Genomic DNA, 27313 nt, shown 5'->3' on the forward strand with positions numbered 1-27313 from the left:
GACTGCCTTTACCTGCTGAGGACCACTGGCTTTTGATTACAGTTGCTGGATTCACACATCAAGTGAAGCTGTATTGTAGTTTACTTGCTTTGGGCTTAGCATGATATGTGAACCCAGTTATAGTTAAAGTATACATATTATAAAGTATTATATTATTCAACCAACTATGGCTTTTAAAATCCTGATTTAGTATTGTATGTGAATTCAGCCGTAAAGTACCAGAATAGGTATACAACAGAATGTTGGTTAAACAGTGAGCCAAGTTTGAATTTTTTGGTTGATTATGTGCCATCAAGTCATTTTTGGGTCCTAGCAACTGCATAGATAGATTTTCTCCATGATAATCTACCCGTAAACTGTTCTTTCATGTCTCCCAATGGTGCACTCATCGCTACTGTAAATGAGTCCATCCACCTTGCTGCTGGTCATCCTCTTCTTCCCTTTCCTTTCACCTTTCTCAGCATTAAAGCCTTCTCCAGAAAGCTAGGTCTTCTCATAATATGTCCAAAGAAGGATAATTTGAGCCTGGTCATTTGTGCCTTGGGTGAGAACCATGGGTTGATTTGTTCAATGATCCATTAGTTTGTTTTCTTGTCTGTCCACAGTATTCTCAGCCAAGTTACATGCTTCTTATGTTTTTTAAGAGTGTAATAATGGGATCATTAGATACATCCTGCTTTTTAACAGATGAAATCTATCAAGTCAATCTATCTATCAAGTCAATCTATCAAGAACAAACAAAAAGTTCTCTTTTCTCAGTGTCCTCTTCCTTAATTTTAAAATACAATGATAATAAGAATCTGTAGCATTTTAAATTATGCTTTAAGATATTGTGGTACAGTAATACTACTTACAGTGATCCTCATATGATAGGATGATGCTGATATGCTGCTTATACTGTTACCATTCTTACCTTGCAGGAGTTAAAAGTGAAATGAAATGGTTTTCTTAGAACATGTGTTGAATTTATTTGCAGGAACTTCCTGATTTACAGCTCACATTCTTGGTAATTATTCTAAACTAGTTCTGAAGGGTAGCAATCAAGATATGGTACATAGAAACAAATATAGCATCCTACGATTTTCAGTTGTTATTCTTTAGGAAGGATTAAATGTCTAGGCTTTAGAGAAGAGCTATGGGAGGGCAATTTTGAACTCCCACTAGCTGTAGTCATTGAAAAGGGATTAGGGGGCCTGTCAGCTTCTTTGAGGGAAGGAGTGGTTCCCCAGCATTGAAGGAGGTGGTGGTGCACCCTCTTCTCAAAAAGCTGTTGTTGGACTCAAGTGATCTGGACAATTGTCCAATTTCCAATCTAATCTTTCTGGGGAAGATTGTTGAGAAGGTGGTTGGGCTGCAGCTTAGAGGAAATGGATTATCTAGATCCCTTTCAGTCAGGTTTCAGACCAGGACATAGCACTGAGATGGCACTGCTCATGCTTTTTTATTATTTTTGTGGAACCAGACAGGGGTGATGCAACTGCCCTGGTTCTCCTTGATCTCTCAGCAGCCTTCAATTGATCATGGTATCCTTCTGGACCACCTGTGGGGTTTGGGAGGCACTGCGGTTCTGTATTAGTTCTCTTCCTTTCTCTGAGGCCAGTTCCAGTTGGTTTTGAGACTGAGCGAGGCACCCCTGACATGGGGTGCTACAAGGCTCGATGCTCTTGCCTCTTAACTTCAATATTTACATGAAACTGCTGGGTGACATCATCTGTTGGTTCAAGTTTAGGTTTTACTAGTATGCTGACAATACCTGGTTGTATATCTTAACCCCAGGCCACTTAAGCAGTGCTGACAATGAGCTGTCCCAGTGTCTGGAGGTTGTGAGGGTCTGAATGAGGAGAAGCAGGCTTAAGCCCATCCCTGGTAAGACTGAGTGGCTGTGGTTATTTGGACCCCCTGGATCTGGAGGTCATCCATCATTAGACCTGAGTGGGGTGGCAGCACCCTTCTTGGAGGATGTGCACCATTTGGGGGTCTTCATGGACTCACAGTTCCTGCTCAAGGAACAGGTAGCAGTTCTGGCTGAGAAGGCCTTCACACAGATTCATCATGTGTGCCAGTTGCACCCTTTTCTGGACTAGGACGCCCTTCAGACAGTCACTCACACTTTGGTCATCTCATATATGGACTGTTGCAGCATGTTCTACGGGGGCTGCCCCTGAAGACCCCTTGGAAGCTGCAGTTAATTCAAAATGCAACGGCCCAGGTAATTATGGGCATGTCGCAGTACACCCATGTAACACCTTTGTTTCAGGAGCTGCATTGGCTACTGGTAGTCTTCCAAGTGTAGTTTAAGGGGCTGATTATCATCTTTAAAGTCCTTTGTGGCCTGGGGCCTAGCTTTTTGAGGAACCATTTATTTTCTATAGTGTCTACCTGACCTGTTTGAACTCCCAAAGTTGGCATGTTCTGGGTCCCATTGTTAAAACAGTATCATCTGATGGGACCCAGGAAGCATGCCTTCTCTGTTACTGACTGCCCTCTGGAACAGTATTCTCCCTGAGATTTGAATGGCCCCCACCCTTGCCTTATTTTAAAAAGTCCTTAAAACTTGCTTTTTAACCCTGGGCTAATTTGGATGGTAGGGTCCTTCAGAGAGCTCTTGGCTAGGGCTGGGGCAGAAGATTGTTCTTTTGTATTGCTGTCATTTCCTATTAGTTGTTGTCATCTGTTTTTAATATTGCACTCTGCCTAGAATTGTTTCTGAACTGAGTGGCTGTACAAAGCTAATAAATAAATAATAAATACATAAATAAATATTGTGCAAATACTTGTTGCAGTAAGGCACTAGTGAAGGAAGTACAGTCTGGGCAGTACTCCAAGGCACTGTTTGAAGTGCCTTGATGCCCTGACATCTCCTTGTGCCTCCTCCAGGACTCTCACCCTTACAACAGGCTTTCCCCTCTACCAAGATAAAATACTGTCCACCTATCCTTGAGCATGGAGGTGAGGCAGTAATGTAAAGCATTTTGTCCAGCTCTTTACCAAATGAATAACAGAATGGCAGTGAAGAAACTGGCTGAGAAGCTGGAGGTGGGGGGGGGGGTGCGGTAGGGTATCTCACATCAACTAAGACATCCAAAAGACACTTTTCTGATCACTCCCACTACTGGTTACATGACTTTGTTTCCAGCATCAGGAGTGGTAAAAGATAATAAATGTTATACACTTTGAGGCTGTTGGTGAACAGTGTGTGGGTAAAGGGGAAAATGCTGCTTTAATACCAGTACAGCTATGGATGTCTCAGTCATGGTCTGGAGACAAGAGGAAGGCACTGTCATGGGAAGAAAGGGGGAAATTGCTTTTGTCAAAGAATGTCTCTGCCCTGGTTAAATGCATGTAGAGTTCAGCCAATGTGTCGGTGCTCAAAAACATTTTTTTTTCTTCTAATCCTCCTAATTTTTGTGTACTTGAGATATAAAATATATTATTCAGAATAAGCAAGCATGGGCAAAACTGTATTTCATTCATATAATTCATCCTGCATTTTTTGTGGGTTTTGAATTGCAAAAATTGAGAGCTTAGGAGGAAAGATTCAAAAGTTATTTAACTCCATAACCAGCATGTTTAATATATACTTGTAATATATATTAAACCAAGATTATTATGGTCAGTGAATTAGAGTTTTCTTTGTCAATTCCTGTTCCAAAATCAGGGGAATGGGAAGGATTCAGCATAAAAATATGAATAAGAAATCTGTTCTTTCTTTTTATCTTTATAGGGTCTCATCCTCAAGCTTTTGGCTCAGAATGCTTGCAATTTGCCAACAGTGAAGGAGACCACAATGGGGCTGGCCTCTTAGCAACAGCATTAACAGTCCCTCTTCTCTCAAATCCCAAATCCACATCTGTCGTGGCGACCGTGGAGTGTTGCCTCTGGGGGCGGAGCCCACCTTGGTCTCTCCTTATTGGTTCTGGATGGAATTGCGGTGAATGGAACAGAAGCCCAGCACGGTGGAGTGCCTGTCGGAGCCAGAGGACACCCGGTAAGGCCATCAAGTTGGTGGCAATCTACAGAGCATTAGAAAAGTTGGAGAATGTTGGAGATTTCCTTCAATGGTAGTTTCAAAACGTCTATGTAGTTCTGAATTTTTCTGGAAATGCAAGTGTTATAGGGCTCTATTCTTACTGATGGAACACACTAATGAGTAGCAGTGTGCTGAACAGTGCATGTTCTTGTCTGTGTTTCAAGTTAGCCAGCCATGCCTTCCAGAAGGACACGACAAACTGCTTTCCTCACTCTAGTGCTCCCAGAAGTGTTAGCTAGAAATTATGGGTGTTTTAATCCAACACATCTGGAGGGCCTCAACATTCTCTACCTGCTAAAAGTCAGTAAATGTGCTGAGTCTTCATCAGACTCTTGTCAGGGGTGAGTTCCATCTCCACCGAGATTTATTTTTTGTTTAAAAAGTGTATTTCTACAAATCTTGGGGATCTTTCAAAGCATGCTAAAGTATCCTTGATTCTTGATTATCCCAGTTTGGCTCATTTCTCTTGGTCCAACAATACTGTATTAATTTTTAGGGGGAGCAATGGAGTGTATATAGCTGGACCTGCATGATTTTAGAGTGCTTTCCATTTGATGCTACATCTCCTATTTTCTGTATTCACTTCATGAAGCATATAATTTAGCATCATATATACAGCATTCGGCGTACTTTTCATTGCTTTAAAAAAGAGAGTAGGTCTGAAAATTGGGCAATTTTCCACTACTAGTTCTCTCTCTCTCTCTCTCCTTTTTTTTTTTTTTTACTATAGATCTTTTCTCATGGCTCAGTTAAAATGCTACCCACTCATCCCTGAGCCAGCAGAAAACTAAACCAGCATAAAACTTGCTGACTTTTATCCTGCCTCTCTATCCTCAGTTCTGGTGTCATCCTGATTTCAGTGTACAGGCATGTTAAGCAAAGCCTTTGGCTAAACCTTCTGCTTTTGGCACTCTTCCCTTTTCCGAACTTCACCAGCTGGCAGCAAATTATCACAACACAGCTAAACACCACAGGTTTAGTCATCTGTCAAAACCTAGTAGCTCCCCAAGTCCACTAGATGAAGCAGTGAAACAGGAGAGAGACTTTCAAACCTGCCCCATCCCAGACTCCACAGATCAGCTATCGGAGAGGCTTGTTTTGAGAATGAGTTTAACACTCTTTCAAAGGAGCACTAAGCCCACTTGAAAACAAGCCTGTGGGCAACTAATTTGTGGGATGGAATAACTACCTGATAAAATGGGAGAATCTTCTAGCAGTGACAAGCAGCCAGCAGCTGTGCCTTGCTCTTTTTATGCAAAGAAAAAAGAATGGGAATCATAAGGGACCGAAGGGAAGGGATCATATACACAGCAGCCCAACGTGACCCATAAGTAGTAGGCTCCTTCTGTCCCCATGGGTCAACTGACTGCACTGTTGCCAATATGGGTGCTAAATTCAGCAGATTGTACGCACCCTAAAATTACTACTGGGTCCCGTCAGCTTAAGGGAAAACATTAGTATCTGTTCAGCTAACCGTGACTTAAGGCTGTCTTGTGCATGGACTGAGGACAAGACAAAGGCAACATCATGGGGACATGGCAGAACAGAGATGTTGCCGGGGAATGATTGTACTTTGGTAAGATGTAAATGAGGAAAGGCTTTAAGTCTCATTCATCTTGAATCACTGAGTTGTTCTTGTTCTTATTTTAATTAGAATTAATTATGAACTAGAAAAGCCAGTAGGCAGCTCCTAATTGTTAGTGTGAGGATAATGTTGCATTACATTACTACAGTGGTTCTCAAAGCATGGGTTGTGCCTCCCTGTGAGTCATGAGCAAGTGTGAGGGGCACCAAGCTGCTGGCTCTGGACTGGCTGTGCAGAGGGTCCAAGTGCTTGGACTCTCCTTCAGTGTCCTTTACACTCACAGCAGCGGCTCCTGCAAAAACCCTGACTTGTTTCAGAGAGCTATCCAAGATACTTTGTCCAGGATCATTGAGGCCCTCTTGCCTAGTCTCTTTCCCCTGTTTTAAAGGCAGCTGTTCCTCATCCTTTCCCTGGGTCTTTATGTTGGGTCTTGGCATTGAGCGTCAGTGCCCTCTTAAACAGCCGAAGCACTGCATTTCTGCTTCTTGCAAGAAGGCAACACTTTGTGACAGGAGGCCAGTATACTCTAGAGCAGTGTTGTCCAAACTTGGCCACTTTAAGATGAGTGGACTTCAACTCCCAGAATTCCCCAGCTGGCTGGGGAATTCTGGGAGTTGAAGTCCACTCATCTTAAAGTGGCCAAGTTTGGACAAAACTGCTCTAGAGCAAATCTTTCTGGAGTCCATCCCTTGCATGCCGCACTTTTTGCTCCCAAGGCATAAGATAGCTCTCTTACTGGTAGACACTCCTCCTTCAAGGGGTGTACCTCCCTCTCTCTCTTGTGTATCATATGGCCTGCTTTTTTGTTTGTTTGCTTATTCATGGGTGGTTCACAAAAAAAGCATTTATTGAGATTGGGGTCACACAAATTAATTATTTTTGGAAATCATGGACCACAAAGTTGGAGAATCCCTATATTACTAAAATCTAGAAACTTTCAGGTCATGCTGTATTTTGAGAACACTTAGTATCTCACAGCTGGTCAAGATATTTAACCTGGTTACTAATTCACCTATTTTTATGTAGTCACCCAATACATTGCTTGCTTACTTGTTTATTGCCACTACAGCATTTCACTTGAATATGGAGCCTTTGCAGTGTAGGAGGCACGCTTATTTCATTTATAATTTATTTCTACTGCATGCAATCAGGAGTGATAGTAGCTAGGTGAACTTGCCAGTTTCTGCTATATGCCTTCCTACTAACATTTAGGATCTTCAATATAATGTACTCTGCTCCTTTATGAATGAGTCTTTTTATAATAACCATGGTGGTGTTTCCATGTAGGATCATTGTAACTGGTAAAAGCTCAATACGTTAGACCATAAGGTAATCAAACAGGCTAGATTCACACCAAGCATGAAGCCAAAAAAACAATATTAATTCTAACCAGTGCATCTATTAGGTCTTTAGCTGACCTAGCTAAGTGTGGACAAGGAATGAAGTAGGCTCCTGAGTTCCAAGATCTTGATCAGTGTTTCTCAACTTTGGCAACTTTAATTTGGCAATTCTGGGAGTTGAAGTCCACACATCTTAAAGTTGCCAAGGTTGAGAAACACTGATCTAGAGAATGCTGCCCAGTGTCTTTCTGCATGAGTTTCTGCTCTTTTTTCCTTCCAGCCAGTCTCAGTTATACAAATCTGCTATGAATCTCCACAAGAGTAAAATGGGATTATTCTGCTCTTCCCATGGCATGGATATAACAGAATTATTCACATACTCTAACTCACAAAACTGAAGGGGTAGGAGTATTATTCTTTCTTTTCTGTAGTGTAAAATTAGATGTCATTTTGGGATGTAAATAAAATATACTTTTAAGTGTATGCATTTTCCTGAATGTATAGTATAGCTCAGAAGTTTGGGTAATACTATGTTGCTCAGTCATATCTTTTGTTTCATTGGCTTCTCTGAATTGATTACTATTGAACAAGTCAGTACATTTTTCGGGAATGCTCTCTTGCTGTACAGTGGAATCTTCTGAGCATACATTCTCCTTTGAAGGAGAACCATATCTCACGTTCAGGCCAACTCATAGGACTCTGCTGTGAGTGGGTGCTAGCATGAGGCTGAGACTACTAAAATGCCCATGTGGGTGTGAGAACAAGGCTGTGAGTCAAGGCACACACTTGTATGAGGGATGAAAATAAAAGTAGAGGATCCAGAGTCTTTCAGATAACATTTAATGATGTTAGTAGCGGAGTTCAGTTTCACAACTGGTTTTGGATATACAGTGAAAAGCAGCCTTATTTATCTGCTGTGGTTATTTAGGAGTAAAGGGTCGTCAGTAAACTGCTATAGATTTCCTTCTTGCCCTCTATTTTCTCTGCCTGGGCTGTGCTCACTTGATGACATTGGCTGAATTAAAAGAACCTAAAAAATAAGTAAATAAAATCAAGTGGATTAGAGAGCTTGCTGAGTGACCAGAACAGTTTCTGAAGGTCTTTTGGTAACTGCCTACACCATGCTGCCTGTCCCTGATTCAGGTTATTGAAAAGAGGCCATCCTCAACTCTGTTGTCTTTGAATCCTTTTAACCAAATAGAATCTGGTGACTTCTGGGTGTAAAACTTGAATCCTGACACAAACTTGTACTCCCTTCTCTTGGTTTTAATAAAAATTCTCAGAGATCAAAAGTTATTTATATGTATTATTGGTGGTTAAGGGAAAAGTCAGCAGCTTTTTCTGGCCCAAGGTACACCCCCAAATCACCCAAGATCTCTTGAGAGTTCCGTGGGGAATAATTTATTTATGATTTAATTGGGGTGCCACAAACACTGCTTGGGATTCCAACAAATGCCCCGGATTAAGATAATGTAATGCTTTCAGTAGACAGCTTCCTTGGAATATGCAAGTGTCTCCCTCTCCTCTCCATTCTTATATGTGCTTATTGTCTAACTAAACACTTCACAGACTGAAGCTGAATGGGTGAGCTTATCTCCAATGAAAAGTCTTGTTTTTAAGATTATTGGAATAGTCCGATCTGCAATTATTGGTCTCTGATGACTGTTTTGTGGTTTTTCACTTGTTATTGCAATCACTGCAATCACTGAGAAGCAAATATGTTTATTAGAACTCATCCTGGGACACAATTCTTATATAAAATCTATCCTGATTTTTTAAAGAATGAATTTACATGGTTTGGATTTTGCCTACATCAGTAGTAGCCAAACTCCAACAATAGGGGAAAAGCACAGATTTTGTGAATATAACTTATAAATTTAGCTATAGCAATTAAGGATGAACTGCAGGTGATCATACACAAACTGTAATCAAAGCTGCAAAAAACGTCGTATCAAAATGTTCAGCAGGAAAGGGTTTATATGAAATTCATTGGATTAGTTGTCATTGTGGTGTCTTCTGATATCTGAATTCCAGCTTTCTGATGTGGTAGCAGAACCAACCTGGCAAAGCTCAGGTGATGACATTCTCCACACACCCTTGCACCTCTTATGTAAAATGTCTGGGGAGGCATGTAAGATTGTGCATGTGAAAAAAAGTATGTGAGTTTACAGGCATACGCACAGAGGTTGCAGTCAATTCACGAACTGATAGAGAAACTTGCTTTCAGCCAAGTTCTTGGCATAATTTCCAAGTGCTAAAACTGGAGGCTGTCAATTCACACTGCAGTATCCTTGTTTTTTGTTTGTTTCCAGAAAAGAAACCGAGTAGCAAATCTGGCATCAGGTTTGGAATGTTAAGAAACTTCTGTGGGTTTTATTTGTTTTCATATTTTTCTATTTTATTTTGCCTTTAGAACAACAACAACAGGTGAGCTTTTTACAAAAAGGCTATGAGAATGACAGAAAAGGTTCGGCCGGAAAAACAATTAGGAGAAAGATTTGACAGATTCAAAAGAGAGAAGGGGGCTGGTCAAGTACATTCTAGTGGTCAGATGATATGTATTAACTTGTCCTAGTCACGTAGACTTGATCTCCATTTCACTTTCCCCAAATCAGATTTGCTACTCAGCTTCTGAGGTAAATAGTGGTGTGTGACTTAGTTGGGTAGTGCAAGGAAGACAGACTCTACAGCTTCTCTGTGCCTGTGTTCACACGACACTCAGGTCAGTTAAAAATCAATGGATGCAGTCATCTATCTGTGTTTAGATTAATTTTAACCCTGCTTATTTTCTTATAGCTTCAGTGTAATGATTTGAACCCAGTTATTTGGTTTGCTTATGGTTAATGTTTCTCACAGTAGAGATGTTAAATGGGTAAAATGCACGGTGCCTGTTATATTTGGGCTGCTGCATTCTGGACTACTCATAGCTTCCAAATGGGTTTGAAGGCCAATTCCTTGTACAGCAAATTGCAAGAGTCCAAACATGAGGTAACAAGGGCATGAGTGACCCATCAACAAAAGCTTCCATTCCAGAAGCAGCCACAACGGGCACCAAGATAAAATTATGCAAAGGCCTGCACTTGCTCTTTAAGCAGGATACATCAACTTCTGGATCACCAACCACTCCATCTTGCTGGGGTTAAATCCTAGCCTGTTTCTCCCCACCCAAATCCTAATGGCTTCCAGGCACAGAGATGGATAGTTAACTGTACCTCCAGTTTGACCTGGGATGGAGATACATAGCTGGATATCATCAGCATGCAGATTGATGACCTTCCCCACAGCTTCACGTAGATATTAAATAGTATGGGAAGAAGGGGGAAGGGTCAAGCCCTATAACACTCCACAACAGAGAACCAGCAGGTTCAACCTCTTCTCCCCCAACATCAGTTGTAACCACCCATGGAGGGAGAAGGAGAATCACTGCAGCAAGGTGCCCCACAAACGTAGCCCTTGCAGGCAGTCCAGAAGGATATCATGATTAACATTATCAAGGGCAGTTGAGAGGTCCAGTAATGCCAGCAGAATCCCACTCCACCACAGGTCATCTACAAGAGCAGCCAATGCTGCCTTGATCCCATACTCCAGCCTGAAACCTGATTGAAAAGGGTCCAAATAATTTGCTTTATCCAGAGCTCTCTTCAATTACACCTCCATCATCTTCTTAAGGTTCCCTAAAAAGGGAAGATAGAAGAAAGGTCCAAAGATAGTTGTCCAAAATAGCCAGTTTGAGGGGGTGCTTCCCTCAAGGCAAATAATGTAACCCTCTCTCCATGCAAATGGATGCAAAATGTAGAGTTAATTGCTATTATTTTAAAATTGGATTTGTGCATTTATTTAATTTCTATAGATAACTGTAAGTGCATTCAGTCATCTGCATAATAAAAATGCAATACAAATAACATCAATTAAAAAAGGAATTACAAATAAGACCAACAGTGCAAAAATAAAATTCAAGAAATTGCTACTGAAAATACACATATTCAGAGTTTTCCTGCGAGTCTGCAGATAAGGGCCCTGAAGTCACTACTGAAAGCTCACTCTAGGGATGTGAGGCTACTACCAAAAAGGGCCTTTTCCCTTGTACATTATCTGCCATTGTAACTTCCATTTGTCATAGGAATAAAGATATCCTCTGAATGCAGGCTGGCCAGTTTAGGTGAATGTGATCAGTCCTCCAAGTAACTTGGACCCAAATAATTTAAAGTGTTAGAAATTGAAAGGTGAAATGAGCTTGAAAATGTATTCATCGCTGCTACAGGTGCAAACATTATTGATTCCATGTAAACCAATCACCAGTGTCCAAGAGGTTATGTTTTAGGGGGTCTTAACTTTGGAAATAATTTGGAACACGTGGAAGTACAAATGTAGCATCTCTCTGTGACTCTTTAAAGCAGCCTCGTCTTTTCTCTGGATCATGTAATTACCATCCACTACTGCAGAAAGATACAGCTCCAGTAAAAAAAAAAAAAATGCAAATAGATGCAAACATTCCTGAACACCTTTACCAAATTATTTATGAAGCATTGTACAGCTCTTCTATGTTTTGTACTGGCTGAATTTTCTGAACTAGTTATCTCACAGAACTAATAGCTCAGCTTGGATTTTACTATGAATAACTGGAATGTGTTCAACTCTGCAAAGGTATAGTCACATCTGGCATAGCAGCATAAGCTTGTAAAAAATACTTCTGGACATCATCCCCATCTGAGCAGATTCCAGTTATCATTGAGGATAGAAGCAATCCCAGTCTGTAGATGTGCAATCCATCAATGATACCTTCATTTGTCTGGTGGTCCTGTTTCATTATCCATGTTTCTTCTAAACTAGTTTTTGACAACAGTCTTGCTAAGATTGTTAAAGTAGTCTTGAAGGTCACCCACATGTTGATTACATATCAGTGCAAAGTTCAGAATAGTTTCCTCCAGCGGTTTCTTCTAGATGTTGAAGAGCAGAGTTGAGTAAATGGTATCAGTGCAAATACCTCTATCATTTCCTATAGGCCAGCTCTACCAAACCTGGTGTTCTTGAAATAGATTGGACTACAGGGGCAACGTCCATTCTGGCTGGCAAATTATAACATCCAACACAACTGGGGAGTGCTAGTTTGGGAAACCGATATAAATAATAGTCTGATATGATGCAAATTCCTATGTTACATTTGAATCCACTGTATTATAGTAATTCTCATAGATGCAGATCCAGTTTATTGCAACATTCAAGATCATCAGTATTCCTTGATTCAGACCATACGTTGTTTATGCTTGTGTGGCTGTGTATGTGAGTGAGAAGGGGAGAGAGTCATGTGTGGTTCTTGGTCCCATTTATTTGCTAGCCAGAACAACTGTGATTTTGTCTACTTCCACTCCTAAGAAGGCCTTGTCTCCATGTGTGCCAGGCTGCAAGCTGGGTCTGTTTACCCCTCTGTCTGTGGCATCTGGAAGTGCCAAGTAGAGGTGGGGATAGTCAGGATAATGGACCCATTCTCTGACACTGGCAGGGACTGGACCCTCTTGAGCCCTGCAACGCAGCAGGTGTCTTTTGCTGCCGAGACTGCCTGTCTGTCAGCCAGTTGTGTTGCTGCCTCTGTTTGCCCAGACTTTGCTGGCATGAAGTATTGGCAGCCGGGATAATTCAGCAAGGGTGGGGGACCAAACTAGTTTGGAATTCTCCCATCTCTCCAATCCTAAAGTCTGCAACACGGTTGGTCTTTGCTTTCTGTTTTTTACCATTTTTCCATAGTGATCACCTTCATAATGAGGCAGTTTCTGTTTTTGTAAATGGCTAAGGAAATACTGACTTTGCTCAAGGTCCTTCAATGCACTGCTGGCAAATTTGAGTTTTTAAATCTAGAGCTCTCCAGAATTAAGCTATTTCACTCTTGTTTTCAATAATTGGAAGGACAGGGAACCAAGTTGGGGAGTACCTTAAATCTGTCTTTCCACCAAATGGGGCTGTAGGCAACCTTTAGCAATATACATATTATATAATATATAATATACAACAATAAGATAAAATTTAAAAAAACATAAAAGCAATTTGTGAAAACAACTGGTAAAAAACCCTCAATCGCCTCATGTTTAGAGATCAACTTATGGGGCAAAATCCTTTCTAAATTAAAATTAAAATATTAAAATATCCATACCTACTGATGAAGATCTTCAAAGATAGAGCTAACCAAACCCCTCATGGCAAGGAGGCCCAGAGTCTGGGAGCCATCACCAAGAAGGCCTTGTGATTTAGGTGTTGATGATAGACGGGCATTTCCTGAGCAAGCTTGAATAGGGTAATTTACCTACCCCCCCATAAACTGGTTCCAAATCATGCAGGGTGGGGTCCCTATCTGTGGATTTTGAGACATTTTAGAGGCACCTTCTCAGGATAGTTGCCATGGGGGCTGTGGCCAGTCACAAAAAGCTCATATCCTAAGAAAGCAAATGGAGCTCTATGCTGCAGCACGTACCATTTTATTTTCACCCTATGCTGCAAGGGTCTATGTGGGACTGAGAAGCATTGTTAGAAAGAAGGATTATGATTAAGCTGGCCCTTTGCTTTGCAGCCTGCTAACTTTCCATTCCTTTTTTAAAGAAAATAATTTTAATAAATGAAATTAGGTCACAACCAAAACTGAATGGGCCAGTAACTGGGCTGCTTCTCATTTCCAAACAATGAGGTGCAGGAATGGGAACTTCTCAGTTCAAATTTTGCCACGAGCTCCCTGATACTTTTTCACTAAACTCTCCTGCTGTTACTGCAGCAGGAAGAAATCGATACCGGCATACTTACTATCATCTTTAAGAGTACTGTGTTAATGCAAGAGAAGTGCCACATGCGTTCCAAGTATTTTATTTATGTATAATTAAAATAATTACCATTATTTAGGTTTTCCTGCATTTAAAGGCTCCTGTATATGGTTGCATTGTTGATGGGGGTTTTTTTTAGAGATTTACCTGAAAAGACAGATGGGAAAGGCAACCAACTAACATCTTCATTTTTCTGTTTTTTTAACTTTGTTTTCTGCCCTGACTGGGAAAGTTGGCTCCAGCTGATTGTTGCAGTTGTAATAGTCTAAAACTCTTCTGGGTTTTGTTTTGTTCTGTTTGCGGGTGGCAGTTCTGATTTATGCACACATACAGAAAGGCATGGGCACTGAACAAATTACTGGTATTTTATTTGTACACATACATTTGAGTAGGGAATGTACTCTGTTGTGTGCATGTGTGTTGATGTGATAGATATCACAATCTCCTAATTCTTTTGATTATGTAGCTGTATCTCTTTGCTTTAGCATTTGAAACCAGTGTTCATTTGTGAGCTTAACAGCTTTTCAGCAGCAGGAAGAGAGACTTCATCTTGTGAGTGGTAACCTGTAAATGCTCTTTTCCTTCCAGCCCCCCCCCCCCCAATATATCTATCTACATGTGGTTAAGTCTCTGGTGATGAGCACACCTGGCCACAGGATGGCAGCCTTGTTCCATAACGTACCCTCTGGGGGCATCTAACTAGGCAACACTATTCCAGAAGAAACTGAGACCTTCAGATAAAGGACATGTGGAATAGACTTGAACAGAAATTATGCAGCCCTTGCACTATGTAACTAGTGACAGAATCTGGAAATGGGCAATAACAAACAATGTTTCCAGCAATGGTAAAGTTGGCATGCCAGAAACGTATAAGCACAAGGCATAAGTATTGTTTCAAACCCTAAAATAGCATGCAGTCACAATCTTACTAACTAATAGAAGAGCAAACAACCAAACTCAGCACCAAGGATTCCACTTAATAACCACATTAGGCACAAGGAATCTAGCAATGGTTGATTTCGAAGTTGGGTTGCTCCCTGCCAATATCTCATCCTCTAGTCTGTGGAAATCTTATCTCAGTCTCTGAGATCACCCACTTTTACCCAAAATCATCATTTGAAATATATGCTAATACAGTATTTCTATTAACCACACAGATATCCCATTCTTTGCCTAAGTTGCTCAAGGTGTCATATTGTTTTGTCACCTTGTTTTGTCCTCCCAACCAACTTTGGTCTATACAATTAGAGGAATGAGGTAACTCATTCAAGGAGCAGATCATTGGGAATGTCAGCATGTAAATGACTTCTTTCAGGGTATTCATTAGGGGGCAATAGAATCAGAGCCTCCCATATAAATATCTTCCACCTTTCCTTCTCCATATGAGCTAGACTACCCTAGCCTCCAACTCATCTAATCAGACATCATCCAGAAACGCCCAACTGCAACACCCATCACTCCTGGCAAGCTTTTGAAGGTTGGGCTTGGCTTAAAAAGACAGGCAAGACACTTGCCCAAAGCCACCATGATCAATTGACCCAGCAGTGTAACAACAGGATATGCCCTGCTTCAGTTCTGCAGGATAAGAGGGGATAGGGAAGGGAAGGAATTGCTCTCTCAGTGGTCCAGCAAAGCTTTTCCAGGTGTTGGCTCCCACACAGTAGTAGGGTTGTGGAGGATCTCTACTACACTTCAAGCATCACAATGTCTTGAGATAACCTAGATTACTCGGCAGGTTTTGTAGTAGCTAGGTTTTTCTGTAGGCCAAGTCTAGGAATTTCCCTCCCATCTTCATGCCTTTGTGTCATTTTAAAAAGTTTGATTGCCTGTTTGTAAGCATAGTGGAATGGGCAGATGTAATATAGTGGTTTCCATCCTTTTGCCCTCTGTTCAGATTAAATTACCAAGATACTTGGCGTCTATTTACCCACTGTGTCCATTTACACACTGTATAGCTGCTGTCTTTCACCCTGAAGCTCCTCATTCCAGAAAGGGGATTGGTCCTACTTTGGGGGTGCACCCATCACAGGGTTTATCCCTGTTGCTGCCTTAATTCTTGTCTCTTGGGCCTAGGGCCTGTGTGTTCCAGTAGGCTTGTCTGGTGCCCCTGTTGTATGCAAATAGGATTCTCCAGTATATGTTGGAGGGAGATTGTGCCTGGGCAAGTTGGACAGTTTGCTTGCCCTGGAGAGGGGTAGAGGCACATCCATTCTCTTCTCTCACGCTCTCGTGTGGAGGATAGGAACTGACTGTATGATACAGCTGAGGAGCTTTGTCATCCTTGGAGGCAATCATTTTCTCTTCACACACCCCATCTATAAACACACTGAGGTATATACATGGACCTTAGGCTTTTCTGTGTACATATATGGATTACTCTCTGCATCGGTGATGTGCATGAGCCAGAGGACAGAAAATAAGAAAATGGGGTTTGCCTGCACAAATTAGCATCCTGAGCATTTGTTTTTATTGGGTTGGTTTGCATGTGCTTAGCTTGGTTATTGAATTGATCCTTTCCTGGATTCACACAATATATTGAAAAATAAATTAACCAAACAAGCTGGGCTTGTGCATCAGGCCAAGGCCACCCTCATCCCCCCACCACCACCGGCCCCCAAAGAAAACTAAAAAAGATTAAACTAAATAAAACCATTGCAATTGCTAGGTCTTTCCCTGGCTTGGTTATGTGTGTTGTGTAGCAACTTTCTGACCATTGTGGTTCTGAATATGGACTTGATAAGACACAGCCAATGCTTGGTGAAATGTCAACAATCAGTGAGTGAGTGAATAGAATGTTTAGTAATGTTTAGTGATTACTCTGACTAGGACATTCTTCCCTCCAATCATCCTCTGGGCGGAGCTAATATGAGTAAGCCACACTGCCACCTGCTGCAAAGAACTGGTAGTGTACCTCTTCCCCAACTCTGTGACTGCAAGATTTGGGAGAATCCAAGGGTTTGGATTTGTTCCGATTTTGCCTGGTGTGTGTTTACATTTAGCAGCTTTCATCTAAAATTGCCAGCAAATCCCTTTGCCCTCTGTTCAGATTAGCATCAGGGACTTGACCTCTGCTTAATTTTCAAATGAGGATTACTGCAGCTTACATTTCCCTTGGATCCTTGATCTTGAGATGAAATTAGATGGAGCTGATATGGTCAATAAAATGCACTCTTCAGATGGTCAAAGGCACAGCCTTGACAGAGAAGTTCCAGATAATGCTTCACGCAAATGGTGATTTAGCAGGTGTTATCCCTAGGTATCCTGATGAGAATCTAAGATAGGAAGTGAACACAGACAGCAAAATACTTTCCTTTCTGGAACGCTTATAATATTGTTTCCAGAATCCTAAATTCTGTGATGAATGTGAGATAAAGGGCTTGTAAACAGCTATTCACTTATTGTACATGACAGAGTACAAGTTTTTGTAAAATGGAAGGAAGTTGGTTTTTTGTTTTCTTTTCTACATGGGAGAGTGGGCCCCAGTGGGATGGGGCCTGTTAGATCGGCCTACCCCATGTGACTGATGGACCTGGTTGGGTTTCAGAGGGATCTTGGGTTTTCTTCAGTGGACAGTCCAGCTGAGGCTCTAGTTGCAACCTGAAATGGGCATGCAGCTGTGGCCTTAGACCAGATTGCCCCTTTGAGGTCTCTCTCCCTGCGCAGATCCCAGGGTATGCCTTGGAGCTCCGTGAAATGAAGCGCAAGAAGAGATGCCTGGTGTGCCATTGGAAGAAGATGAAGAGCAAACCCCATCAAGCATGAGTAAGAACCTGTATTAGGGATTACATTGTGGTGAAAAGGGTGGTGAAATGGTCTTATTTCTGTACTCTTACTGTATATTCCAGTAGCCACCCAGCAGTTGTGTTTAGAGCGATCATACCTCCTGGGGACAGCTGCAGGACTATCTGCAGGGCTGCTGTGGGGAATATTCTTGTTATTTGGCAGATACAGTCACTTGGATTGCACAGAGTTGGACTTTGATCGGACAGAATCCAGTTGAGATGCCCAGGGCAAGGCACTGTGTTGTTATCTGGAGCAACTTTGATTCTGTGACTCCCAAGAAAGTGGACAGGGTTCTCCAGTCTTTTAGCTCAGCCCTCTGTTTGTTAGATCCAGGTCCCTCCTGGATGGTTCAAGCCACTCGGTGGTGTCAGCTTCTTTGAGGGAGGAGGTGGCTCCCCTCACCCTTGAAGAATACTGGTGCATCCTCTCCTCAAGAAGACAGTCCTGGACTTTGTCATCCAATCCCCAACCTTCCCTTTCTAGGGAAGATGGTGGAGAGGATGTTGAGTTCTAGCTCCAGAGGGCCCTAGAGGAAGTGGATTATTTGGACTCATTTCAGACAGATTTCAAGCAGGGGTTTAGTATAGAGATGGCATTGGTTGCGCTTGTTGATACCCTGTGGCAGAACCAGGATGAGTGTAGTGCGTCCATTCTTGTGCTTCTTTCAGTATTGTCAACCACAGTATCCTTTTGAACTGGCTTCAAGGGTTGGGGGTGGGAGACGCAGTTTTGCAACAATTTTCCTCCTTTCTCTGGTTTCAGTTGGTATTGACAGGTGGGGAGAGCTCACACCCATGGCCTGTCACTTGGGTGCCACAGAGTTGACACTCTCTCCCCTTCTGTGTAGTATCTACTGCTGGGTGAAGTCATCCACTGCTATGGGGTCAGGTGTCATCAATATGTGGATGATACCCAGCTGTACATCTTGACACCTGGCCTGCCAAGCAATGAGATCAAACTCCTAATCCAGTGCCTGAGACTGTGCAGGTCTGGAAGGGAAGGAACAGATTCAGATTCAATCCTGACAAGACAGAGTGGCTATGTCTGTTTGGCCCGCCTGGGTCTAGAGGGATTCCATCACTGACTCTCAGTGGGGCTGCAGCTCTTCATATGAGATTTGTGCACAATCTGGGGATCCGCTTGGATTCTCTGCTCCTGCTCATAGAGCAAGTGGAAGCTGTGGCCAAGGGGGTCTTAGCACAGATATATCTTGTGTACCAGTTGTACCTTTTTCTGGCCCTGGAGGCCCTTCAGACAGTCACTCATGTCCTAGTCACCTCATGATTGGATTATTGTAACATGCTGTTGATGGGGCTACCCTTAAAGACCATTTCAAAGCTACAACTGGCCCAGAATGTGGCAGCATGGACAGTGATGGGAGCATCATGTTATACCTGTGTCACCCTGCTGCTTCATAAGCTGCACTGGTTGGCAGTTGGCTTCCAGGTGCAATTCAGGGTGCTAGTTATCACCTTTAAAGCCATTCATGGCATAGGGCCTAGCTACTTGGGGGACTGCTTATGCCCAGTCGTCCTTGCCTGTCCAATTCAGTCCAGCAGGGTGGGTGCACTTCTGAGTCCCATCAATTAAAACATGTCATCTTATGCAACCCAAGAAGTGCACCTACTCTTTTGCAAATTTTGCCCTCTTGACTGATCTCCCCTCAGAAATTTGTGTGGCTCCCATCCTTATGTAATTCAATGTAGTTATTGAAGACCTAGTTGTTTTCCCAGGTCTTGGGGATAGGGTGATTGTGGAGTCCCCCTTTTTATTTTGTTTTGTTTTATTTTTGTCTGATTGGTTAATAAGTTGGGTTTGGGATTTTGCTCTTCTGGTCCGTATTTTTTATGTTGGTGTTTTAGTTGTAACCTGCTCAGAGTCATTTAGGAGTTGAGCAGCCTATTAATTAAGTAACTAAGTTCTGATATACACATACACTGAGGGATAGGACTTGTTTACAGGTTTGAGGTAAAATGCTCTGTTCTTCTCTGTTCTTGCCTATCCAGGAGATCCATGACTCTTGAGTTGTGATTCCGGCTCTCATAAAGAGAGGAAGTGCTGGTTCACAGTTTAATAAAAAGAAGTTGGTCCATATAAAAAGAGCTATTTCCACATAGGGGGGAAAAGTTCTCTTCATAGGGATTATCTGACCAATGGTCACTTTTATATGTGCATTGAACATTCAGTTTTCTATAATTGCTCATAATGCAACGGGGGAACAAGTTTTGGTCTTGAGGATAGAACCATCTAGTTGGAGCCCTGGTTGTAAAGATGGTCACATGTGCAGTGGGTAGGTGGAGTTGCTGCATATATATTTATTTGCTTTTTTTCCCCTCCAAAGTGCTCAACATAGCACACAGAATTGCCTTATCCATCCCATGGTATCCTTACAACAACCCTGTGAAGTAGCTATTGCTAAGAGATGGTGATGACTCAAACTTCCTACTGAATATTACGTGCAGGGGAGACTTGAACTTGGCAACCAAAGTTCACTATCTCAGTTCCAACACACAGATATTCTGAGGCAGAATCTGCTCCAAGCTGTCTCCCTTTCTTTCTCCCCCCTTAGAAGTTCACAGGGCTACTCTGCCCCTTTTCCTCCCCCAGAAGCTGGCGCTCAGATCAAAAACATTTTATTGCTTTCCCTGCTCTTCCTCTTTTCCTCTCCAACCTCTCTGGGGAATCCCAAAGGTTTTAAGGCAGAATCTCGGTGCCTTTTGTGTTCTCCTGCTGGCACATGCTGTCCTCAGGTGCCATCCTGGCTTTCTTTGCTGGCAGGAGGCCAAGCACCGTCATGCAAGCCATTGTGAACAGCCGAGAGAGCATAGTCTGGCACTGGTTCCAGGAACTCCTGGTACAAGCCGTGCCTATAAGCTTTATGTGGATGAGAGGACATCCTGTTGGGTCCTTTGGAAATGGGGAGGGGTGCCAGTCTGGTAGTACCAGTCTTGCCTTCCCCCTCAACTTTGCAGTCATGATGGTCTTTTTTTAGAAGCTGCATTGTGTACATGCTGATATGTAATGTTTGCTCAAAGATTGCACGTACACACTGCCAGCATGCGCTGTTGTTGGGCCGCTTCCCTGACAAACAGCTTTAATTTTTTCTTTCTTTCTTTTTACATTCCCTGCTGCTGTAATTCAAGCATTAAGCCTACATTGGCTTGAATGTACATTTCTGTTGAAATGCCTGTGAGGCAGATGTTAAAGTCCTGGTTCTTACTGCCGCATAAACCTGCATTGAGGCTGAATCACTTTGTATTACAGACGGGAGTTCACATCACTAAGGGTTCCATTCCATTTTTTAAAAAATACCCTCATGTAGACAAGTGTGTCTCTGGCGTGGGGGAGGTCGGGGCAAAATGAATCCATTCTCTCTCAGATGTAATTCTTCACACCAAGGGAATATTTCTCTATGGAGAAGCATTAAATTGTGCAAGTTCCTCCCTGTTGTCTGAGTGGTACAGTCCAAGCACAGGCAAATAGCTTCCTGGCTTGGGATTAGACTAAAAATGCAAGGAACCCTAGCAGAAAAAGAAAAGAAAGATGAAATTATATCCGAGATTCAGTTCCTGAATTTAGGTGCAATTGCCCTACTTAATGGGTAGTATTTTACAGGAACCCTAGATGCCCTTATCTTCAATTTCAAACCATTCCTGGCATGGAAATCTCACATTAGTATTTTAAAAAAATACATGTTAGAGACACATATTCCAGGTGCAAAACTGACACATGAAGTTCTTCCCACCAGAGTTGTGATAGCAAAATTAAAGCAAATTGAGCTTCCATGTGATCAGTTGACACTTGCTGCTGAAAGAAAGCCATGCTTTATTTCTTGGAAGTCCTTTTCAGAAGAATCCATGCTCTAACAGCCATTTTGGGGACTTATGGCTATGTATTATTATACAGTTCTGTTGCTGCATCTTTCTTGCTCTGTCATTTAACCCTGAGCGGAAATCTCCCTGACACTTGGGCTGTGCCTTGCTTATAGGACTTTATCTGCTACAACTTCATGGGGCCTTTTATCTAAAGAGGCCCATCCGAGGTAAACCTTGTTGGGTTTTTAGAAATCACTGAAACATTCCTCTTCACCAGGCTTTTAAAGATATTTTGCACACAAGCTGGTGATTTTTTTTAAGTGCTATGAAATTGCAGAAACATGGGACTCCCCCCCCCCCCCCAAAGTTCAGTACTTTATGTATATGCAGGTTGCAAAGAGGTCCAACTGGGTGTCTTCCTTGCTCTGCCTTCTGCATTCCATTTAGCACCATTGCTGCCAATAAGATAGCTGCATGCAAATGAGAGTGCTGGGACTGGCAGATGATTGGTTGAGCTGCTGCTGAGGTCACCATTTGTTGTTGTTTTTGATCTAGGCCAAAAAGGACATTTTGTCTTTGGAATTTATTTTGGAAGGAAAAGCTAAAGGAGAGACATGCATTTCTGCACACTTATTCACTCTGTTGGGGGAGACGTGCCCATGCTATTAAACGAAAAGGAGTCTATTCCCTGTATAAGTTGTAATGATAGTGATGATAGTAATCACAATGAGTCAACATTTCACCCTGCTACCATAGGTGTTAAAATCGCCATGGACAGATGTGGGGGTGGGGTGGGAGAATGGGTACTAATGTGCAGAGTTTCTCATTATAATTGATCGTTAAATACTTGTGTTTTGTTTTGTTTAATGTCTCTCACAATAAAACATTCATAATACACAGATAAAAGAAAATGAAAATAAGCAGTCAGCAGTAAACATATAAACAACTGCAGAACCGATAGCATTGGTGGCAATACTTCATATCCCAAATGGTACTACTTCAGAATATTTCTGTTTTTTAATTGCTTGCAGAAAGCCACCAATGTGGAAGCAGTTCAGTTTTCCAGGACAGACTATTCCAGAGCTGATGTACAGCAGCAAAAAAGCAGCACCTGCATGATTCTGCCCCTCTCATGTGACAGAACTAGGGGACCCCTAGCAGTTTTCCCAGGACATACAAATCAGGCCAATGAAAACTGGAGAAGACAGTCTTGGTGCTAAGCCATGTAAAACTTGAAAGGTTGAAACAAGAGCTTGGAATTTCACACGGAACCCATTGGGCAGCCAGTGCAAGCCCTAGAACATACGTATCACATGCTCATATTGGCTTGTAGCAGCCGACATCTGGACTGCTGCATTCTGGACCAGTTTAAGCTTCCAAAAGGTCCAGAGTTTCCAGGTGGTCTTCAGAGGCAACATCAAGATGTTGTAGTAATCCAGACAAATGGTGATGACAGTGAATTACCATCAAGAGGTCTTTGTACTTCAGTTAAGGCTGCAGTTGGTGTACGAGCCAGAGCTGGGCAAAGATCCCCTGGGCACAGCTTCCATCTGACCATCAAGCAGTAGCTGCAGGTTCAGAAGGATACCAAAGTCATAGGCTTGCTCTTTCAGGAGTGGTGTTGCCCTGTCAAGTGACAACTCTGGAGACATCAAAGAACTTCAGTGAAGAAACAGCAACTCCATTTTGCTTGGATTCTACTTCAGCTTGCTTCATCCCATCCAGACCCCTCACATCCTTCAGACACTAGGTCAAGATTTTGACAAAATGTCCTTTGCGGCTTAGGATACCAGTGTTGGGCATCATTGGTGTACTAATGACACCGTACTCTGATCTGGTGAATGACCAGCAGTTTCATGTAAATGTTAGGAAACAGAGGGGAGGAACTGACCCCTGCAGCATTCCATAGAGAGTAACTGCTAGGCCATTCTCTCCTCCCCCACCTCTTGACTGGAACTGCCCATTGAAGAAAAAGCAGAAGTCCAGGTAGTCCCCACTTAACAATGGTAGTTGGGACCAGGAACTCCTTCACTAAGTGACGCAGTCGTAAAGCGCGATGTTCACATGACCATGCCAATTTACAATGGCAGTTGTGGCAGTCCCAGTTGCTGTCATTAGGCGAATCTTGAGCATCCCACATTCACATGACCGCCATTTATGGCCTCCTGTCAGCTTCCCCATTGACTTTGTTGTCAGAAGCCAGCAGTGTCAGAAGCCAACAAATGGCAGTCGTGACTGTGGGACACTGCAATGTTGTAATTGCAAGCCGGTTGCCGAGCACCCAAATCTTGATCACATGACCACAGGGACGCTGTGACAGCTGCAACCATGAGGACTCATCATTAAGTCCCCCTTGTTCAGTGCCATTGTAACTTTAAACGGTTGCTGAATGAGTGGTTGTTCAATGAGGACTACCTGTATTGCAGTATTCCAATTCTGAACTCCTGCCCAGGGTCAAGAAGGATACCATGGCCAATGCTACTGAAGGCTGCTGAGAAATCCAAAGGGATTGTGATGGGCACATTTACTCAATCCAGATCCCACTAAAGACTGTCCACAAGAGCAATTAAAACTGTTTCCATCCCATATCCAAGCTTGAACTTTAACTGAAAAGGGTCCAAATAATCTGGTTCATCTAAAGTGTTCCGTAGCTATACCCTGACTACAGTCTCATAACCTTACCCAAGAATAGGAGTAGAAACAGGTCAGTAGTTGTCCCATACAGATAGATCCAAGGAGATTCTTTTCAGGAAGGGAGTACCACAAGCCCAATGGCATCAACCTCTCCTGAAGAGAGGTGTTAACTACCCCCCATATCCAATCCATCATACCCCCCAGATCCCTTGAGGAGCCAGGAGGCATGGATCAAGCCCACAAGTGGCCAGAGGTAGCTGAGAAAGCACCATACCTATCATCAGAGTCTAGACAAGATGCTGCCTGTGTCACGGTAACAGACACCCCCCATAAGAAGTCAAGTCTTTGCAAATTGGAGTGACCATCCGCAGAATGCTGTGCTAACTGGTCACAGTGGGATAACTACCTGCTGCTCCCACCCTAAACATGGCTGCTGGCTGACAAGCCTGCCAGTACTATAAGGGAAAAATAACAATACTTCACCTCACTTATTTCTCCAGCATGGAATCAAACTTGAATCTGTATCTGTGTTATTTTCTTCCTCTGGCACATTAGGTGTCTCTTTTGCTGCTTTCTCTTCTGAAGATCCTCTGGGTCCATCTGGGATTGGCCAACAGATGGAGGTCTCTCGGGGCAGTCCCATCAAATGCCTGGGTTGCTTTTTCCAGTGGCTAACAAGAACTGTCACAAGATCACACATTGGAAAAAATATATTCTTATATAGTGGATGAGCCTTGAAATCCTTTCTGTTAGTCAACCCTTCTGCATTTGAGATGACGTTCAGGCTTAATCTGTGTAGCCTTCCTCTTCTGGAAAATGATCTCCCTTGCCCCCAATCCTCTTGAAATTGAGGTGGGGAGAAAGTGATATTGGGGGCTAAGATGGTGTAATTATAAACAGAGCTGGATGAGTTCATATAGCTCAGTCTGATGTGAGAAATTCATGTATTCACTTTGCTTTATTCTCTGTCTTTTCTCAAGGAATTCAGGGCAACTTATATGGGGATCTACCTTCATTTTACCTTCATATCAACCCAATGAGGTAGATTGGGTTAGAAGAGAGTTACTAGCATAGGCCCTAAGAGAATTTCCTTGACTGAGGGCAGACTTCAATCTGGGTCTCCCTTGTCTTAGTCTAACACCTTAACCCACTACACCATACTAATTCTTTGAAGTACTAAACCCTTTAGAATGGAAGTAATGAATTCTGTCCCTTCCCCAATAGTGTTAAGAATAACCAGCTTCTTTGGCTGTCCTATTAATCAGATTTGAGAGGGGTTTCTTGCCATAAGGTGGAAAGCAGTGCCACAAGAACCTGTTGAGTAGAACATTTCCAGTGGATCATCCCTAGGATTGTTGGATTTGTCAGATTGACTTGTTGATCTTTGTGTTAGAAAAAGACCATATAAAGTCTGATAATTTGAAATAATTAAAAACCAGTCTGCTGGTTGCCGCTGGATTCTGTGTATATGTTTGTTTATGTATATGTGTGCCTATATATTTTATCAATTAAAAACAAGTACATGTTGTTTAGAGAAAAAAAATTATATTTTAATAATGAACATTTCATTTTTCCTAAAAGTATTCTATTTACATAAAAATATATCTCAGACATATATGCACATATAAATTATATGTGCAAGATCATTTTTTTTCTTCAGCTATATCCAATTGCCTGAATTTTTGGAAGAATTATTATCAGAGATTGCTAATATTTATTTCAAAGATTTTTTTCACCAAGAATTTAATTTTTTCATTCTGAATCTAGTTCTTTGACTAGGAAAAAATATTCTGAGGTATTGCATGCTATACTCAAATTACTGAAACCTTCAAAGGTTCACAGGATTTTTAGCAGTTAATTTAATTTAATACTATTGGGTAAGAGACAGCTTTGATAGATTTTCTTTGATTATTCATTAGTTTCGGTCAGCACTTCTAATTAGTAAATCATCTGGTTTTTAAAAAAAGCATTCCGTACCATATTTATCCAAAAAGAAGATAATACGGAATTTAAGGTACCCCAGGCACCCCTCCCACAAAGGAAGGTTAAATAGGAAAACCTTCATCTGTTTCCATTGTGTATTCCTGGCAAATCTATAACAATCTTTAAAGTTACATTATTTGGGGAAAATCCTAATCTTCCTTTCAGATGAATGAAGTATGCCATCCAGGTTCTAATTTATAAATTCTGCACAGAAGCAAATTGAACACACATACACAAAGTATTGACTATAGTGTAGTTCCAAATGTTAGCTGAATTGGGACTCTGTTGTTTGCAATAGCAGGAATTTCCAGTGTTTCATGGATTTTTCCTCCTCCCTTTCCTAAACATCTACAGTTAAGCTGCAAATGGTATTAATGTAACTTTACATCCTTTCTTTCTATTTTCTGGATCCAACAAGGTATTACCTTTAGGCTGGGGGCTTCAACTGGGCCAGTTAACTTTGGATAGGCAATTTCCTTGAGTCCTAACCTACGCTACAAAGTTGTCACAAAGTTAAATGAAATAATCACCCTGAACTTCTTGGGCAAGTATAAATGCCAACCTCCCACTTCTTTTTAGGGCAGCCATAGATCTCTGTGCAAAAAGTATGGGCTGGATTGGGTTGGGTTAGCTTCCTTTAAGTGATTGCTGGTAATTTAACTTTCCTTTTTTGATCTCCTGCACATACTGGCTTGAGGTGAGAACAATGTAGTAGGACTCTATTACTTGTGCAAAGGATAGCATGGGAATCTTGGGTCAGGAGGGGGTTAGCCATGCATATGTGCGTTAAAACATCTTCCCAACCCCTTTATCACTTCTGCTCCTTTCAGATAAGTCCCCTTGTACTGTTCACACCTCCTGATTTCTTAAAGACTGTAGGATAATGCAAATGCTGCAACATGAAGAAAGAAGGTGAACTGAGCCCTGCCGATTTGGGAAAGTTTCGAGGCAGGGGATTGCAAAGGATAAGGCTTGAGCGGGTGATCAGGAAAGATAAATTGAATGTGTAACATTTCAAATTTATGACACGTTCTCTCCTTTCTCTCTTCTCCGAAGGTGGCCGGATGGGAAACGTAAAAGAAAAAGCAGCCAATGTTCGGTGAAAAGCAGCATGTCAGGTAAGCATCTATTCCAAGCATGCAGATGCTCAGAATTTTCTGACCAATGCGCTTATCTCTTCTGTGATACTAGAGGAAAGTACATTTCCTTGTAGTCCTGCCAGCAGGATAATGAGGAAGTGACTCACTTTTTAGGATTCTTTCCTCTTCTGTAAGAACGTGCCTGTTACTTGGTAGAAAATGATCACATCCAAAGAAGATAGCACCCTGACTGGCTGCGCT

The 27313-nt window shown here is 42.1% G+C and overlaps 1 protein-coding gene across 3 annotated transcripts in view; it reads left to right on the plus strand.

Annotated features, from left to right (window-relative positions):
* Nucleotides 1–27313, plus strand: part of THRA (thyroid hormone receptor alpha) — a 139970-nt gene that overhangs the window by 80627 nt on the left and 32030 nt on the right. For 2 of the 3 annotated variants that reach the window (XM_007420682.4, XM_088143426.1), the window contains exons 2-3: nucleotides 3725–3988; nucleotides 27030–27091. In XM_007420682.4, coding sequence (XP_007420744.1) covers nucleotides 3936–3988; nucleotides 27030–27091 — 115 coding nt within the window. In that variant the 5' untranslated portion in view covers nucleotides 3725–3935. Of the gene's footprint in view, nucleotides 1–3724; nucleotides 3989–15382; nucleotides 17521–27029; nucleotides 27092–27313 lie in introns of those variants that run through there. The other variant, XM_025166795.2, reaches the window with a different exon arrangement.

This window comes from Python bivittatus, unplaced genomic scaffold, assembly GCF_059951505.1.
Source record: "Python bivittatus isolate LINGU-HERP-01145 unplaced genomic scaffold, Pbiv_v1 ctg000410_np1212, whole genome shotgun sequence".
NCBI classification, from domain to species: Eukaryota; Metazoa; Chordata; class Lepidosauria; order Squamata; family Pythonidae; genus Python; species Python bivittatus.